Source organism: Phytophthora cinnamomi (genome assembly GCF_018691715.1).
Source record: "Phytophthora cinnamomi strain GKB4 chromosome Unknown Contig38, whole genome shotgun sequence".
NCBI lineage: Eukaryota > Oomycota > Peronosporomycetes > Peronosporales > Peronosporaceae > Phytophthora > Phytophthora cinnamomi.
In genome coordinates this window covers 1202230-1218953 of record NW_027150971.1, presented here as the reverse complement: position 1 = coordinate 1218953, position 16724 = coordinate 1202230, and the positions used below count along the sequence as shown (strand labels likewise).

At 57.2% G+C, this 16724-nt stretch overlaps 8 protein-coding genes across 13 annotated transcripts; 2 read left to right on the top strand and 6 right to left on the bottom strand.

The window, feature by feature from the left end:
• Positions 1–74: 74 nt before the first annotated feature.
• On the bottom strand, positions 75–1971 carry IUM83_03372 (SET3 histone deacetylase complex ankyrin repeat protein; the record flags this gene model as incomplete). The annotated part of the gene is made up of 2 exons (XM_067927369.1): positions 75–326; positions 397–1971. 2 exons carry the CDS (start codon positions 1969–1971, stop codon positions 75–77), a joined length of 1827 nt encoding a protein of 608 aa, XP_067791774.1.
• Positions 1972–2105: 134 nt separating this feature from the next.
• Positions 2106–3569, top strand: IUM83_03371 (uncharacterized protein; the record flags this gene model as incomplete). The annotated part of the gene is made up of 6 exons (XM_067927368.1): positions 2106–2182; positions 2274–2390; positions 2479–2521; positions 2604–2968; positions 3048–3303; positions 3378–3569. 6 exons carry the CDS (start codon positions 2106–2108, stop codon positions 3567–3569), a joined length of 1050 nt encoding a protein of 349 aa, XP_067791771.1.
• Positions 3570–3694: 125 nt separating this feature from the next.
• On the bottom strand, positions 3695–3955 carry IUM83_03370 (Anaphase-promoting complex subunit 11; the record flags this gene model as incomplete). The annotated part of the gene is made up of 1 exon (XM_067927367.1): positions 3695–3955. One exon carries the CDS (start codon positions 3953–3955, stop codon positions 3695–3697), a length of 261 nt encoding a protein of 86 aa, XP_067791772.1.
• Positions 3956–4124: 169 nt separating this feature from the next.
• On the top strand, positions 4125–6863 carry IUM83_03369 (GPI inositol-deacylase; the record flags this gene model as incomplete). Its single annotated transcript, XM_067927366.1, has 1 exon — positions 4125–6863. The coding sequence occupies one exon, from the start codon at positions 4125–4127 to the stop codon at positions 6861–6863; it is 2739 nt and encodes a 912-aa protein (XP_067791712.1).
• An 81-nt stretch (positions 6864–6944) lies between these two features.
• On the bottom strand, positions 6945–8905 carry IUM83_03368 (putative ligatin; the record flags this gene model as incomplete). 2 transcript variants are annotated; one of them, XM_067927364.1, is made up of 4 exons in its annotated part: positions 6945–7087; positions 7613–7713; positions 7794–8668; positions 8759–8905. In XM_067927364.1, 4 exons carry the CDS (start codon positions 8903–8905, stop codon positions 6945–6947), a joined length of 1266 nt encoding a protein of 421 aa, XP_067791767.1. The 2 variants fall into 2 exon arrangements, with proteins under 2 accessions (XP_067791767.1, XP_067791766.1); XM_067927365.1 differs by having other exon boundaries at positions 6945–7713.
• Positions 8906–9091: 186 nt separating this feature from the next.
• Positions 9092–11791, bottom strand: IUM83_03367 (TKL/SHK protein kinase; the record flags this gene model as incomplete). Of its 3 annotated transcripts, none has more annotated exons than XM_067927361.1 (2): positions 9092–9419; positions 9660–11791. In XM_067927361.1, the coding sequence occupies 2 exons, from the start codon at positions 11789–11791 to the stop codon at positions 9092–9094; spliced, it is 2460 nt and encodes an 819-aa protein (XP_067791715.1). The 3 variants fall into 3 exon arrangements, with proteins under 3 accessions (XP_067791715.1, XP_067791714.1, XP_067791716.1); XM_067927362.1 differs by having other exon boundaries at positions 9092–9409; positions 11474–11791; XM_067927363.1 differs by having other exon boundaries at positions 9660–10201.
• Positions 11792–12170: 379 nt separating this feature from the next.
• On the bottom strand, positions 12171–14325 carry IUM83_03366 (protein fam188b; the record flags this gene model as incomplete). Its single annotated transcript, XM_067927360.1, has 3 exons — positions 12171–13037; positions 13123–13260; positions 13360–14325. The coding sequence occupies 3 exons, from the start codon at positions 14323–14325 to the stop codon at positions 12171–12173; spliced, it is 1971 nt and encodes a 656-aa protein (XP_067791713.1).
• A 527-nt stretch (positions 14326–14852) lies between these two features.
• Positions 14853–16550, bottom strand: IUM83_03365 (cell division cycle protein 20; the record flags this gene model as incomplete). Of its 3 annotated transcripts, none has more annotated exons than XM_067927358.1 (3): positions 14853–15163; positions 15632–16241; positions 16329–16550. In XM_067927358.1, the coding sequence occupies 3 exons, from the start codon at positions 16548–16550 to the stop codon at positions 14853–14855; spliced, it is 1143 nt and encodes a 380-aa protein (XP_067791769.1). The 3 variants fall into 3 exon arrangements, with proteins under 3 accessions (XP_067791769.1, XP_067791768.1, XP_067791770.1); XM_067927359.1 differs by having other exon boundaries at positions 14853–15761; positions 15852–16241; XM_067927357.1 differs by having other exon boundaries at positions 14853–16241.
• Between the last annotated feature and the right edge of the window lie 174 nt (positions 16551–16724).

The following is a 16724-nucleotide window of genomic DNA, read 5'->3' as shown; positions in this document are numbered from 1 at the left end:
AGATTGGCGTTTTTCAGTTTTGTTGATCTAAATGAACAATGGATAGCAGTAGATTTGGTATCAAGTTGATCGTTCTACTTCTGTGCTTTCTTGGGGGCCTTCGTAGCTTTGGGTGCCTTCGTCTTGGTGTCAGTGGCCTTGGAGGCATTTGTCGGTGCTGCTGCTGCTGCACTTGCTCCCGCTTTCTTCGGGCTCTTTCCAACAGCCTTTTTCGGGCTCGACTTCCCTGCTTTCGGAGGTGGTTGCTCGGGTGATGCCGGCGATGGCATCACCGGCGCTACCGCAGGCCGGTGCTCGTTCTCCCAGTCAATCAGAACTTGACGAATCTACACGCAGTGCATCTAACGTTAGTTTATTGTGAAATCCAGGGTTCATATTCGCAACAACCGTGCTTACCTCCGCTCTGGATTTGACGATGTTGTTGGCCGCGTCGAGATCGTCTTTGGCGAAGTAATAAGCGTTCTTGTTGTACTGGTTCTTAAGACTCGGATCAGCTCCGTTGTCAAGCAGCACACGCAAACTCCTCTTCGCTTCGTGGAATACAGCGATCGCAACGGGCGTCCAGCCTCTGCAGTCGCGAGAGTTTACGTTAACTTTCCAAACACGAGCGAGCATCGCTGTTCGTGTTGCAGCTTCTTTCTGAGCGGCTGATGCACTAGTAGCAGCCAGATCGCGCGCTTGTACTTTGAGACCTTTACCGTTCGAGACTAGCATGGTTACCATTTCCATGTGATCGAATTGCGAAGCAAGCGCCAGCAGGGTGCTGCCCTTCTCGTCACGAATATCTGCACATGCGCGAGGTCGATCTCCAGTTTCCAAGGCTTCGTCGGCGAGCTGCTCCATCCGCTTCTCCAGCTCCTCAATTTTCCCGTCGCGGGCAATTTCGAGCAACTCGGAATGAATCTGCATCAGGGCAAACTGCTCACGCTCCACGTGGTTCGTAATGCGCTCTTGCCACTTGGCCTCGATCACCTTCCGTCGCTCTTCAACAAGTTTGTCGGTCTTCGTAAGATCCCATTGCGCCAAGAGCGCTTGGGCCTCGGCAGTTTTGGCCACATCGTAGGCTGTTTCTCCCTGCTTGGAGCGCAGTCGCGGATCCCCACCGCTTTCAAGCAGTAGCTGCAGCGTCTCGAGGTGGCCATTATACGCAGCGCGATACAACGGCGATCGATTCTCGTCGTTGCACTTGTTCGGGTCGGCTCCACGCTCCAGCAGCAAGCTCACGATGTCTTTGTGGCCTTGGCATGCGGCCTCCGAGAGTGCCGTGTGTCCATGGCCGTCCTCACTCTCAATGTCGTAGTTTTTGTCCAGACAGCTCACAACCGTCTCCTTCTCATTGTCGAACGCAGTCTCCACCAGCTCCGTGCTATTGCGCTTGGTCTCTTTGGCGACCCCAAGCAGTTTGGCAAAGTCCGCAGTATCCGTTGCGCCACCGTCCGCCTTGCCACCTTCAGACGGCAGGTGCACATGGATGACACACATCTCCTTCGCCGTAGCCGGCGGGGGGACCTCTGCTCGACACAGCACCACCAACTTGAAGTGGTCGTTGATAATGAACTCTGCAGCGTCCGGGTCGCCCTCGTTCGGGCGCAGCAGCTTGCCGAACACCGCCGGGGAGAAGAGTTGCTGGCGAGTGAACACCTCGCGCGGGAAGCTGTCGGGGGCGAAGAACTGTTCCAGTTCCAAGGTCCCCAACGTGTCAAAGTTGACGATGAGCAGCGTGCCATGCTTCAAGGCGCCCACGAGATGCCGACGCAGCGAGTCTGGCGCCATGTCCGACGGGCTGGCAGCCATCAGAGTCGTGCCTCGCTGGTACTTGAGGAACCTCGTGGCTTGGCCCGTGGGGTCCACCACCAACGGAAATTTCTCCGCTACGTACACAGCCGAGTCCATCGCGTCCGTCAGCTCCTTGAGCGACACGCTCATCGAGCTCGTCGGCGTCTCGCCATCGCCTTCCTGCGGTGTAGCCATCTCGGCCAAGAATGAATGCTATTGTTGGTGCGGTAGTTGAAGTTATTGTACCCAAAATATAGACACTGTATCCATATTGAGTGTCCCATATTTTTGAGAAACGCCATCAATTAATAGGTCCCAAAGCACGATCGATGTCGTTCTTCGGGTACCGGAGCTCTTCGAGCCGCGCGGCGCAGCAGGAGACGCACCTGAGCGAGCTGGAGCGCCTGTACGTGGCTTGTTGAGCTGCACCTTGTTCCCCGTCGTCCGCTCTCTCTAACCGCCAATTGTCACGCTCTGCACGCGCTTGTGGACCGCAGGAGGGGCCGCCAGCTCGCGAGTCTCGTGCGCGCCGGCGGCAGAGCTAAGAACCAACAGCAAACGACCTTCGAGGTGCCGGTGGCCGACACGCCGCGTGGACCGCTCGCTCTGCAGCTGTAAGCTGCCTTTTGCACAGCAAAACGGGCGCTAAATCATTGCAGGAGTCGCTGAAACTGTGCTCGTGTTCTCCTCAATGCAATGCAGGCAGCTGCCGAACGAGTTCCCCGTGAAGGTTCCGCGGCTCAAGGTGAAGAGCGGCAATTGCAGCCTTAAGGCAACAATGTGCAGAGTGTGATTTCGCTTACGTCTGTATTGTTACGCGTTGGTAGGCGTCGATCCCGCTGCAGCACCGGTGGCTGGACGCGGCGGGCAATGTGCAGGGCCACCCGGACCTGAACAAGTGGACGGCGCACTCGGATCTGGGGCGGATTGTCACGGAGATCGTCACGGAGCTTCGTGTGGTGGCTAGTAGTGTGTCGAACAGCAAGCCGCCAGTGTCTCCGGCGAGAAGCAGCTCGCCGGCGCCGTCGTTGACGCAGTATCCCGGATCACGAGCCAGCTACGCGTCGCCTAGCCGGCAGTCTCCGCAAGCTCAGATCCAGCAATCGAAGCAGCAGACGCCGGACACGAGCAAGATGCAACGCACGCAGATGCCTGTGATTCCTGCAGTGTTTCCGGAGCTGGAGGAACTCTCGTACGTTGGCAACTGGATTTGAATGTCGTGGTCGCAAAAACTAACGTGGTCTATGGGGTCTATGGACGTGCGTGTGCAGACTCGCGCAATTGGAGAAGCTCAACTCGGACAAGCGTGCGCTGAAGAAGTTCGTGAAGGAGTTGACGTCGGTCCAGGAGTTCACGCAGCTGCGGGACGAGGTCCTGCACAGCAACATGGGCATCGCCAAGACGACTCTCGGCTACGAGAGCGAGCTGCGCGAGCTCCAAGCAGTCGTCGAGGCACAGCGGGCAGAGCTGCGCGCAGCACAGCAGGCGCTTGCAGAGAAGCAGGCCAGACAACAGCGCATCGTGGCGGTATGTAACTCCCAGCGTTCTCTCCTCGCACGCTCCCATCCTAACAGCTTGCTACTGTTGTGTTTGCTGCGCAGCGCCATCGACCAGACGCGTTGCTGGAGCAGCTCTCGGCAGCGGCGAAGGACGTGGACAACGAGACGGACGAGATCGCCACGCAGTTCGCGCACGGCGACATCGACGTGGCGCAGTTCATCTCCACGTACCTGCCGCAGCGCAACCTGTACCACGAGCGCACGCTGAAGCTGGCGCGCGTGCACCAGCACTAACAAGGTCAGCGAAGGATCGGGCATCAAGACGGAGGAATGGATGGATAGATATTTTGTTGTGTTAGACGTCGGCATCATGAGCCTTTGCCTGCTGCTCTTCATCTTGACGTGTCGTGGCTCGCCTGTCAGTTGCGGAACTTCCAGTCCTGGCGACACATGGGGCAGTGCTGGCGCATGGACTGCAGCGACTCGAGCCACTTCATGAGGCAGTGCATGTGGAAGGCGTGGTTGCACGCGCCCCACACGGGCGGGCAGCCGTCGCCCGGCATGGCGCAGTCCGGGCAGCACGCCTCGAACGCGTAGCGGCAGATGCCGCAGCACTCCTCGTCCTCCACGCCCCAGCGCCACGTCGCCACGCCGTGCCACCTCTTGATCCTCACCTTCATCTCGCCCGAAGTGCATGCATACCGGTACACTACACTCCTTTCCATGCACTAAACTGATATCTTACACTACCACAACCCATTCGGTGGCACTAGCCATCTGTCCCAATTCAAGTACCAGTTGTACACCCACGTGGCCAGACTCCCATTATCTAATCGGAGCTCCTCGGACATGGCTGCGCGCGGGCTGTTGCTGCCCCTGCTGGCGCTCTGCAGCGTGGCGCTCACGGCGCTGTACGTGGCGGACGTGGTGCGCACCAAGCAGTTCGAGTCTGCGTGCGAGATGACCTGGTCCTGGCCCGTGTACTCGCCCGTGACGTGGCGCTCCGCCCCCACGCACGACACGTACGCGCTCTACCGCGTGGACATGAAGCAGGAGCGCCAGGCGCTGGGCGGCGTGCCCGTGCTCTTCGTGCCCGGCCACATGGGCAGCTACAAGCAGGCGCGCTCGCTGTCGCGCCACCTCTGGGACGCGGACGAGACGCTCTTCGACCTGTTCGCGCTGGACTGGAACGAGGAGCCCACGGGGCTCAGCGGCGACCTGGTGGCGGAGCAGGCGGCGTACCTGAACGACGTGGTGCGCGCCATCCTCAGGGAGTACAAGCGCCAGAGCAGGAAGAGCAGCGAGAAGCTGGTGATCCCGGACAGCGTCGTCGTTGTGGCGCACTCCATGGGCGGCGTCGTGGCGCGCGCGGCCGAGCTGCTGCCCAACTACAAGCGCCGCTCCATCCAGCACGTCGTGGCGCTGGGCGTGCCCTACGAGGCGCCGTCGTTCCCGTTCGACGCCGAGATGAACGCGCTCTACGAGCGCATGCAGAACAGGCAGGGCAGGGACGACGACGTCGTGTACGTGTCCGTCGCCGGAGGACACAAGGACACGCTCGTGCACACCTCGTGGACGGGCGTGGACACGGTGGCGGACCCGGCGAGGGCGTTCGTGGCTTTGGCGTCCGCGATCCCGGCGGTGCACACGCCCGTGGACCACTTCTGCTTGCTGTGGTGCCATGAGTTGCTCAAGGTGGTGGCGGAGAGCTTGTACAGGGCGGTGGATCTTGACACGAGGGAGCTCGTGAGCAACCCGAGTGTGAGACTTGCGGTCGCGAAGCAGGTGCTGCTTGGTGGAGGGGACGGGGGAGATGGCGAGGAGAGCGAGATCGCTGCGAATGTTTCGCTGCACCGCAGCTACGTGCAGGATGGATACTACCCCGGCGAGTACGCTGGATATGCGATGATCCTTCCGCAGTTCTTGACGAACCTGCTGCGCACGAGGTTCCTGACGATGATCGTCATCATGTACGCTCTGGCGCTGCAGATTTTCTACGCTCAAGTCGCACAGTGGCAGAGCCGTTTCAATCTGCAGTCAACGTCGTCGCCTCAGGATCTTAGCCAGGAGAATTTCCCGTCGTTCACGTCCATGCTGCACCCCGCGGCGCATGCCCCCGTTTTCCTGAAAAACAGCGCGACATTGGTTTCGGATGCTTTGCACGGAAGATCTTTCCTGGGTTTGAGCACGACCACAACAGCGGCGACTGCGGTACTCACTCTCGCAGCGGCGGCTGCAGCGGGCTACTTTGGCTACAGCAAGTTTCTGTCCGATACTGACAGCTTGATGGGTCTTGCTACGACGATGGCTGAGATTGTTATCCTCTATGTCTATGCGCTTGGTTTGCTGTACGCGGTCACAATGCTTTTCTCGCTTGTACAGCGGTTTATTGTATCGCCCATCGTGTCCGTTCTGGACAACGTGATTGGTAGGCTAAACCTTCGTCGCTGGATGATCGTCGCCTTTCTTCACGGAGCTGCCCAGCTTCTTGGGCAAGTCTCAGAATCATCGTCGTTGAAGGTGTTGGCGCTGGCTGTTCTCGCGTCATTCGCCATATTCACGTTGTATTTGCTCGCACTGGGCGGGAATACCGATGGTACATCGGACCAGCAACGCATGAAACGCTCGCTGTTCGCCGTACTGATGCTATCCATTTTCCCATGGGTAGGAAAAGTGGCATACTTCGCTGGCATTGTGCGATGGCCGCGCTCGGAGCTCTCGAACGATCTGCTGATCGAAGGTGGATCCTACGTTTTCATTTTGAGTCTCTTCACGTATGTCATCGGGCTATCGCTTGACTGCATGATTCCGCTACCCCCGACGGCTTTCTTTGGCGCGTCTTCGGGACAGGATGCAGCATCGGTGTACAGTAAATCCTCTAGTGATTCTAGATCGAGCGTCAAAATCACGGCGGAAAACTGCCCGAAGTGCATCTTCGAGGACGGTGGACCTGGAGCCATTCTTGAAGAGTACAGCGACCGCACCACTCGCCGTGTAGTGACAGGCAAGACTGGTGAGGTGGTGTATATTGGACCGACGTTCCGAGTTGTCTCGTGTGACTGCGTTTACCGGTTCAAGAACTCGCGGGACTTCTGCAACTTCTGTGTGCGTTCCTGCCGGCTGTGTGGAGGTGGGAATGGAAACTTCCAAGAGGCAGCCAAATACAAGGACTTCTTGGAAGAGAGCAAGGTGGACTTGGCCATGCACGCTCTCGTGCCGCTGACTTTCCAGATTTGTGCTGCGGTTCAGGCCACCTATGGCTTGTATCGGGCGCACATGTCGTTCTACCTCACGCCGGTGTGTGTTCTAGCTCTGGTCATCTACCACATCATTCTTCGCCATCCCATCGAGGCGCGACGTATCAAGAATAAGCAGCGCAAAAAAACGACCAAGAAGAAGAAATCATCGACCAAGTCCAAGAGCAAGTCAACTACGACCACTACAACTCCGTCTTCGACGACTACCACTACTACAACCACCAACGAGACTACCTCGCGCAACAAGAAGAAAAAGAAACGCAAATCGGGGACGTCGTCTACTTCCTCTGCGTCATCACCGCTGATAGAAGAGGTTTCTACCTCGTCCTAGAACGTCTCCTATCCATTTAGATAGACTTCACGACTACACTGTTCAATGTACTCGCTTGTACACACGTAATAGCGTGCCCGTTTACTTTTTCTTCTTGGCCTTGACATCCTTGCCGTAGGTCACGTTGCAGAATTTGGCATTGATGAGGTACTTGGTGGCCAAATACTCTAGCACCTCGTTCACCATCTGACCATGGATCTGGATCTCCTCGCCCTTGCTTTTGTCTTCGGACGTCTGTACAGTTGCACTGCAGCCCCACTTCTTTTGTGCTTCCTTCGCAAACGCAGCACCGTCAATGCCAAATTGCTGGTAAAACGCGATGCAGGTGACAGTAGTGTTGTTTCGACGTTTGAGCTTTTCGGCGTGAATCGCGATCGGACGTAGGTTGCCACCATGGAACTTGGCGGCGTGAGTCGGAAAAAGTTTAATTCGGTGGTAGCGTGTGCACTTGGAGAGCAGCAGATTCAGAACCTCCGGTCGAGCGAGACGGTCAGGATATCCACCCGCAGGTGCTTTCTTGCCGTAAAGAGCATCCGTGAGAGGACCATTTAATCGCACAAACCTCTTGTTTCCAGCGTCCACCAGTCCTTGGCTCTCAACATATTGGGTGACCTTGTCACGGATATCAACAGCAGACCAGTATTTTTGCAGTGGTTGGCCCGCAGCCGTGCCCGGCAAAATAGATGGAAGAAGCGTCTTGAGAGCTTGGGACAGTCCGACACTCTCCTCCACTTCAGGAGCATACTGGCCGGGGACAAAAGCGGGGAGGCCTGCAGCCTTGTTAGCAGCAGCTAGTTCTTCCTGCTGAGCTTCTTCGGCAGTTTGATACACCTCGTGCGTCAGCACATCCCTGCATACGGAAACACAATAGGCAGTGATTAGTTGAGCGCGTACCCCACATTCGCCGGACGCTGAGTAAAATTTACGTACGGATGGCGCCGGGCAATAGCCGTGATCGACTGCACGCCGTCGTTATCAGCCACAGCGAGCAGTCCATGCGCTGCCATACCCTTCAGAAACACTGAAAGTTTCTTAAACGAGCTGTGCTTAATATTCAGCGACACACCCGCCCGGCGGCAGGGCAGCAGAACATTCGCATGAAACGAGCTGGCTAGTATTGGCAGCTCCTTCTCGCGAATCTTCGAGGTCCTGAGCGCTTGCAGCAGGGCAGCCACATAGTAGCTGTCCATCTGCTCCTTGGTCACTTCCTCCTCCTGTTCCTTCGTCTCCTCCTTCGTCTCCTCGTCACCGTCCTGCTCCTTCTCCTCTTCCAGCCTGACTCCGTCCAAACTCACCTCAGCATCGTCCGAATCCTGCTCCTCATCCTCTTGCGCACCTCCAACAGGGGCCACCCGATCGCCCAGGAACCCCTCGTTAGGCAGCGTCTGCGGCCCCATCTGCCACAGCGAGTCCCCAACGACGTGCCAGAGCTTCAGAGCGCGGCCCTTCTTGCCGCTGCGCTCCACCTCAGCTGCATCCACCAGCATCTCGCCCACACCAATGGCGCACGGGTTGCCTCGGGCGTACACCGCTCGCAGCTCGCCCTTCCTCAGCGACTGCAGCTGCTCCACCGACGTGAACACCACGCCCGGCAGCATCACGTCCGCCCCTCGGAGCACGAACTCACTCACCGGAGCGTGCACCACCAGCGGGGGCAGCAGCGCCGGCGCCCTCCACAGCGCGTAGACAGTGAAGCACAGGTCGCCCTTGCCCGACACATCGAAGATCAGAGGCTCCTTGGTCTCCTCCGCCGCGTACACCACGACCCGGGACGGCGCCTGGAAGCTGATCTTCTTCACGGCAGCCTGCAATAAATAATACAACAATGAACATGAGATATGTGAGCTTTATAACGCCAAGAGCTACGATGACACATTTCCAGGTGAGGATTCTACCTTGGAGGCGAGCAGCTCCTTGAGGTTGGGGTCGTCGGGGCCGTCGCAGGAGCCCTTGAAGCAGTCGGCCACGTCGCGTCGAAGCTTCTTGGCGTCCTTGTTCTTGAGCAGCACGTTGCCGCTCACCTTGGCAGGCTTGGCGAACATCTTGGTCTCTTCTCTTCTTGGTCTGCTTGGCTGCTGTAAAACGTAGCCATGTCTATTTACAACCAATCAGAGAAGTGTTCAACCACTTCAACTTGCTCGTGTTCATCTAACGGTACTTGTATTCACAGTTTAGCAGTTTGATTAAATACACGACGCATGTGAGATGCAGTCACACTCGTCTACTATCTAAATGATGACAACGGAGGACCGGGCGGAGCCCCAGCCGCTCTCGAAATCCACGTTGGCGCTGCTCTCGAGGTCGAGCTCCACATCCTCGTCAACGTCCGACACGTTCAACCTCGTCGTAGCGCCCGACTCCATGTCTTCCCAGTTGCCGCTCGTGGCGTAGTCCTCGAACTCGTCCGTCTCGGCCAGCGACGGATGCGACTCGTGCGAACGCAGCTTCCCGGTTGAGATACTTTCCTCCATGATGGCGAACCACTTCTTGTTGCGTCGGAACCGCCGTTTCTGGCCTCGTTCACCAGTCTCGAAGCCTCGACCAAGCTTTCGGCAACTACACGTAAGCATCTCTGTGCCCGCGCGATGACATGCAGTGGTTGAGCTCCGCTTTTTTACAGCAGGTGGAGAGAAGCAACGCGTGGCAACTGGCGAATCCGTCGCACGCCGACGATTCTTGCTTGAGCAGTGACGGTGACGAGCGCTCAGCGTTAAAGGCATTCGCTCGTCAGTAAAGTCTGCACTCATAGTGCTCGAAGGTGTCTGAAAGGGGCTGTCAGGGGTGGCTGGTGCGTACAAGTCCAAGACATCCGAGTCGAAATAAAACAGCTCGGACGATTTGCGAAAAGACTTCTGGTGCTCTGTGTGGTGCAAGAAGCCCGCACTCATCAGCGAGTTGCCCACACGGTATGCCTCAGATGCTGAGTCCACATAGTCGAGCTCGAGCATTCGCTGCATGAGAACTTGTCCGTTCACCCGTGATGGTTTTTCTGAGCGTTCCAGCGCTGTAGCCAGGCCCAATGCCGTCTGTGCGCTTATCTCTTGCTGGAGTGTCTCGAGTGCCGTGAGAATGTACGTTGCAGACGGTCGCCGCTCGGGTTGCTGGTGCCAGGCTTCCGTGAGCAACCGGCCAAGCTCAGGGTGTAGTGACGGGCTCAGTGGGGGCCGTTCGCCATTCAACACGCTGTCAAAAACCTGAAGGTGGCTTCGCGTTGCCTCCGGGTACTTGGAGCCGAGAGGGTGTGCGATGTCCCACAGCGTAATTGCAAGTGAGTAGATGTCCGCGGCTTCACCATAGACAGCAGTGCCAGCCTTGCCCTCGATCAGCTCTGGGGCCATATAATCTGCAGTTCCTCGTACAGTCATGGCACTTCGCCCACGAACACGCATGGAGGGCCGCAGTGATACTGGTGGTGGTACACATTGATTCGCGGTAGTCGGAGTCTGGACACCCACGTACGACTCGCCGAAGAATACTGTTGAAGTTGTCGCCGCCGTCGTCGAGCAATCTTCCGTAACAGGTCTCAACTTGTCTCCCTTTTGTCCGGTGGGAACACTGCGTGATTCGCCAAAGTCTGTCAACTTGCAGGTGCCATAGTCGTCGACAAGAAAGTTCGACGGCTTCAAATCTCGGTGCAGGAAAGCAGGCGTGAAACTGTGCATGTACACAACTGCGCGTGTAGCATCAATCATGTAGTTGAGATCGATCAGTAGTTGTTGGCGTTGCTGTAGCCGCTGGTCTTGTGGAATTCTACCTTGCTCAATCTCTTCTTCTTGGCTCTGTCGGTGAAGAAGTCGCAGCCTGGCGCTAGCGCGTGTGACATCTTCAAGTGATGCTCGGCACAACTCCGAAACGAGGCACACAGTAGGCGGGCAAACACACATGCCATAGAACCGGACGACATTCGGGTGATGCAAAGCTCCACACAGAGCTGCCTCGTGTGAGAACTCGGCCACCACATCTTCAGTAAGAACGCGTGGCGTGTATACCTTGACAGCAACTGGAATCTTGGAGTGGAGGGTGCCCCGAAACACTACAGCACTAGCACCTTGGCCAATTTTCCGCTGCAACGCCAGATACGCGAAATCAATAATTTGCTTCCGATGCATCTCGATGAGAACGTGGAGTCCTCGAGATGATACCCGTTCATGCAGGTAGTGGTACTTCTGTCGAAACAGCGATTGCAAGTGCACCGCACGTCTACCCAGTCCTCTCCAATGCGCTGTGTCGGCCTTGAGCACTCGCCATATCACCACGGGGCACATCGATCCCCAAAAAATACACGCCAGACGCAACGTAAAGGAGGCATTGAAGTAGTCGGGGCCCAGGTAAGACAGTTCAGAATAGGACAGCCGCAGGACGTAGTATATCCCGACAAACACCGCATACTCGCGCAAAGTCTTCTGGCTAGCACGGTCCGATCGTCGCAAGCATATCCATCCGAACACGACCAACGGCAGCGCTCCCGTCACCAGAGCCACGTAATGTCCTGTCCCGGTGTCCGCCAGTAGCCACACTACCGGGATATTGTAAGTCGCCAGTAGCAGCGACAGTAGCGCCGCCCTAACCAGCGCTCTCGTCGTCACCGCTCGTTGTCGAAGATACAGCACCGGCAGCGCGATCACAAAAAGTCGTCCGCTATAGAAGGACTCGGACACGACGCGTCCGGATCCTCCCACACTCGGTACTATCACCACCAGCAGCGTGAAGCAGACCGTGTACAGCAGCGACACGGCCGTGAGCAGCCACAGCAGCGGCTGGAAGGCCGGCAGCAGCACTCTCCGAGCAGCTCTCGTGTCTCCTCGCAGCGCGCCCGACCGGTGGTGCCGCATGTAGACCACGAGCCACGCGCAGAGCACGAAGATGATGCCGTAGCCCAGCGCCATGGCCCCCAGCAGCAGCCGGACCCGCAGCATGACTGCGTCCATGCGTCGAGCTCCCCGCCGGGGTCTCGTCCGTTCAACTTGTGATTTTAGGTGGGTTGGTCGCTAGATAGCGGTGGATCTCTTTCTCTCTCGCTGGCCTGTCGCCGCCGCCTTCTCTCCGGCCTCGGTGCCAGTCCAGAGGAGGCTGTCGACCTCACTCGCGCGCTCTCTGCGTCGCTTGGTGCCAGCGCGGCACGCACTCAGCCGCATGTGCATGCTGAACTCACTTGGCGAAACGGCCACCTGCGTTCGAGCCACGTGATTGGACGAGCAGGTCGAAGCTGTAACGGCTCGCTGTATTCGAGGAGGTGTTAGCGTATCCATCCGACACTAATGGAAGTGCATGTATTTAATAGCGTTATTATAGCGTTGAGTCAACGGATCAGAGCAGCGGCTCGACGCCGTTCCAGTCCACGGAGGCTCGAGGCCACTTGGTGCGGATCACGAGGTTGAGTGGCGGGATGAGGTCGTCGTGGCTGGCAATTGCACTTTGCTCATGCTCTGCGATCGCCCGAGTGTCGACGGTGAGGCGGATCTCCTCGTCTTGGTTGGCGAGACCGTCGTAGTACAGCAGGTCGACGCTGGACTGGGATTCCAGCGACCGATCTTCCAGTACGTTGGGGTCGGCTGCGAAGAGCACGGAATAGTGCGACTCGCTGCAGACCACCCAGATATTCACGCGCGGCTGCTTGAGGTGCGAGCCCACGACCAGGTTCTGGTAGGCCTCAAAGAGAGACAGGAACCCGATCTCTGATTGGGACGAGATGCCGTGAAGCACGATGGCGTTTGGGTCCGATGCACTCGCGCCTTCTAGCACTTGGTCTCCGTCGAACACGTTGCTGCGCGCGAGCCCGCACAGCAGAAGGTTGACGATCTCCTGCGTGCAGTAGTCGTGGGCGCCGATGAGTTGACCGCCTGACTCAAGTGCGAGTTGGTCCATTTCGCTTTTGATAACTTCGGCGCCTTTGGTGAGTAATACCGAGGCTACGAACTGCACGAGGCCGGAACCCGTGGATTCCATGAACTGTGGCAAATGCGCGGCGATAATTTGTCGGGTTTGATCTTCGGTGGTGGCAACGTGCAGCTTCAAGCCAGCCATAAACTTGCGTTGCCCGCCTCCAGTGTTGTCTTTCACGGCTACGACGCACTCAATAGGCGCATGATTATCGCCTCGAGAAGCCTGGGCAGCCTGCCAGAGGATGTGGGACAAAGCCTGCACTAGCGCGCGTTCTTGGCGAGGAACTCCAGGCTGTGTCCAACGCAACAAGCCACACACTCGTTAGTGTTCCGATATTCTCGGGCTTCAGTTGTAGCTGCAAAAATGATATGCTTACGTTTTTCCAGTCGACTGGAGCGTGCTGAAGAAGAAAACGTAGCACGTAGCTCTGTACTACTGCTAAAATGCCACAGGGGCCACCTTGGTGCTGGACCAAACCGTACTGGAGATCGCGCACCGTCGAGAACACGAAACCCTGCGTAATATCATTGTAACAACTCGCGAAAATGGTCAGCCGCAACGAAAGTCGTGCAATGCTGCCACTAGTTCACCATGATATCGGCGTGAGACGCACCTGTTCTTCCCAGTGGCTGCTGAACGTTTTCTTGTTAGCACCAAAAAGTAGCTGCTGCACAGCGGCGACGTCCGAAGCGGTTGGGACTCGCGTGCTGCAGCCAGTAAATGAAGTACTGGTGTTGCTACTTGTCCGGCCTGTTGGATTTCTTCCTTTGGTTGGCTGATCAAGAACCATTCCCAAGTCCTCGCAGTCTTCCACCTCAAGAACGTCGGACGAAATAGAAACGCTCTTGGTCTCAACTGCTGCTGCTCGACGGGATACAACGAAAGTTGGTGCTGGTTCTTCCAAAGCTTCCGATACCATGGGATCGGATGAGAAAGACCTGTCGTCTGCATCTGACTTGTCAGTATCTGGCTCGGCGCTTTTATCTTCTATTGTAAGCTTAGCATCGGTGTTGGAGTCAATGGGGTCAGTCTCGTTGGCAGCGCCTTTGCTACTGGAGCGCTTACGTCGAGGTGACGCTTTTCTTGCTGCTGCATTGGTTTGTTCTTGCTTGAGCTCTTTGTATTTGAGGTAGCAGTGCTTTTTAGTTTTATCGTTCCCCACAAGCGACGCAATTTGCTTCCATCGGGCGTTCTTGTCCTCCACGCCACTGGTTTTCTTGATCGCCTTCTTCAACGCACTGACCTCGTCCTTCGTCCATTCCATAGCAGCATCCGCCTCGCCATCTTTCGCCGCTGAGCTCGACCGTCGTCGACTATTCGCGTCTTTATTGTCGCTGGCTGTGCTGATCATGTACTCGAGTAGGCTCACACTTCCGTCAGTGTCTTTCTTTTTTGACTCCATGTCGTCTGAAAAGCGCTCGCTCGCAATAGCCGACGCACGAAAACCAGACGACTTCTCCATGAACGCATCGAGAGCTCGAGGGCAGTTCCAACTCTTTAGGCAGTCCATAACTACCAATTCTGCCTGACGAGTAACATCAACTGCAGCATCCTCCAGATCGCCAGCGCTCTTGGGCATCTTCGCTTTGACAGAAATGCTTGACAAGTGAGATCGGCACCACTGAGACTCGGAGCGACCACCACTACTGCGACGCAAGCGGGCCCGCTGCAACTGCTTGCCTGCTCTCCACAAAACAGGTTTCCAACTATTTTTGCGGGAAAATAAGGCGAGATATCTGTACCTAGTCAACCGACGATGAGCTCAATCCCATGCGAGGGAGAGCAACGACGGCATCTTCGAAACAGCCGTGCGGGTATACAAAACGGACAGTTCATTAAAATATCACCAGCATCCTATTTCTCGACAACACTTTCGTCATGCCCTCATCCATCTGCGTAGTATACGAGCTTGTCGCTTCATGGGGTCAAGGGAACATTCCACTATACGCCTGAATCCAAGCGTAACTGATCGAACACACAAGCGAAATTAGCACACACGTGTACAGGCATCTCAAAATCTCCACCAAACAAGTAAACGTACCAAGACATCCAACACGAAGTACGAAGCTTGCACGGCTGAGTCATCGAAGAAAAATTGGTGGCGCCTTATCGGATGCTCATGACGCTCGACAGCGATGAACTGCTCAGCTCAGCAGTGCTTGAGCCAGCCTTTCGTGCTTTGCGGTTGGGGCCGAAAACCTTCCAAAATCGTAGTGTTTCATCGGCCGCGCCGGAAACTACCGTTTCTCCATCAGGCGACGCTGCCAAGTGCAGCACACGCGAAGTGTGGCCTGTGAGCTCCTTTACCTTCGTCATGCTCGGGTACTTCCACAGACACAGCTCGTTTTGAGAGTATCCATGTGACGACAACAGCTCCTTCTCCGTTGTCGACCAAAGCAACGAGCACACCTGCGATCCTGTGTCGACGGAGTTTAGCATCGCCCCGTTCGTTGTGTTCCAAAACTTGATCGTGCGATCAGCAGTACCGCCACCGGTGGCCAGTAGATTGCGTTCCCACGGGCACCACGCAATTGCTTTCACTGCTGCTGTGTGCTGCTCTAACCGGTGTGCAGGGGTCTGCATGCTTCTGCTGCTGCCAATACTACCGGCCTTCCACAGACACAGTGCGTTGTCATTGCCGCCTGATGCAAGCATGGTACCATCGGGTGACCACTGGAGTCCGCACACTTCCTGTTCATGGCTCGTGAGTGTTGAGAGCTGGTGCTGTCGTGCTCGCACATCGTGGTGAATGATAGTGCTGTCGCGTGATCCCGACGACAGCACGTAGCTGTTCCACGCCAGCGCGCCCACGCGGGACGAGTGTCCGTTCATCGTCCGCACTTGACGCGACGCCGCCACATCCCACAGCTGCACCACCGATTCGCTGGTTCCAATAGCCAAGTGTGCCGATCCGCCTGCCGCATCACTCCACTGCACGGAGCTCACGTACTCGTCTCCTTCCAGAGCCATGAGCTCGTCAATCTCACCAGACACGGCGTTCCAGAGGTAGACACACTGTCCCAGCGCCACTGCCAAGATGTTGTTGGCCCCCCAGGACAGTAAGTTGAGGTAGTAGTCGTTCATCAGCTCGGGGGCGTCCAGCACCTTGATCGGCGCCGAGGGGACGTGGCGGTTGAGCTTCTTCGCCGCCGCCGCGGGGATCGCGCTCACCTTGTTGTGCGAGAACCTGGCCTGCAGCGTGGACTTGAACGAGTCGGGCGGCGCCACGGCCGGCTTGGCCTTGGTGAACTTGAGGATCTTGTGGTTCGAGTCGTCCTCCTTGCCCAGCAGGGCACTGGCCAGCCTCTTCTTGTATATCTGCTTCTCCTCGTCTTCCGCCGAGCTGCTGGCGGCGCCCGAGGCCGCTCCAGTGCGGCTGGGGCTGCTCTTGTTCCTGTTGGTGGCCGCCTCGATGGCCGCCGCGGTGTCGGGCGAGTTGCATTGCACCAGGTCCAAGTTCATGGCGCTCCGCGTCGGGATGAAGCGGTCCGACGCCTGAAAGACACGCCAAAGCACGCATAATAACCCCAATTAGCCTCTGCTTTAGGACGTAGAAGCACGGATGCGCTGCCTGCCACCTACGCTCTTGCTGCTGGCGGCGCTGCAGCTGGCGGTGGAGGAGGCGTCCGTCCTGCTCTTCTTGGCGCTGGAGACGCCCAGCGCGCCGCTCTTGAGGCTGCTCGAGCCCTTGCCGGCATCGGATTCCACCGCGTTGTGCGAGCGCTTGCGCGAGAGGCTGCGGCTCGGGGGCGGGCTCACGAGCAGGGAGGAGGAGGACGCGCGCACGTCCCTGGGGCTCGCCATGCTTGCTGCTACACTATTCACACTGGCTGGCTTGTCGGGGATACGCGAATGGAAGTGACAGTGGAGGTGGCGTCTGTATACCGAGGGGTTTCCAGGGAAAACAGAAGGTTGATAATAGTTATTCTTAATGACATATGGTCATTACTGAAGGAAAATAAACCTCCGTAGACGAAC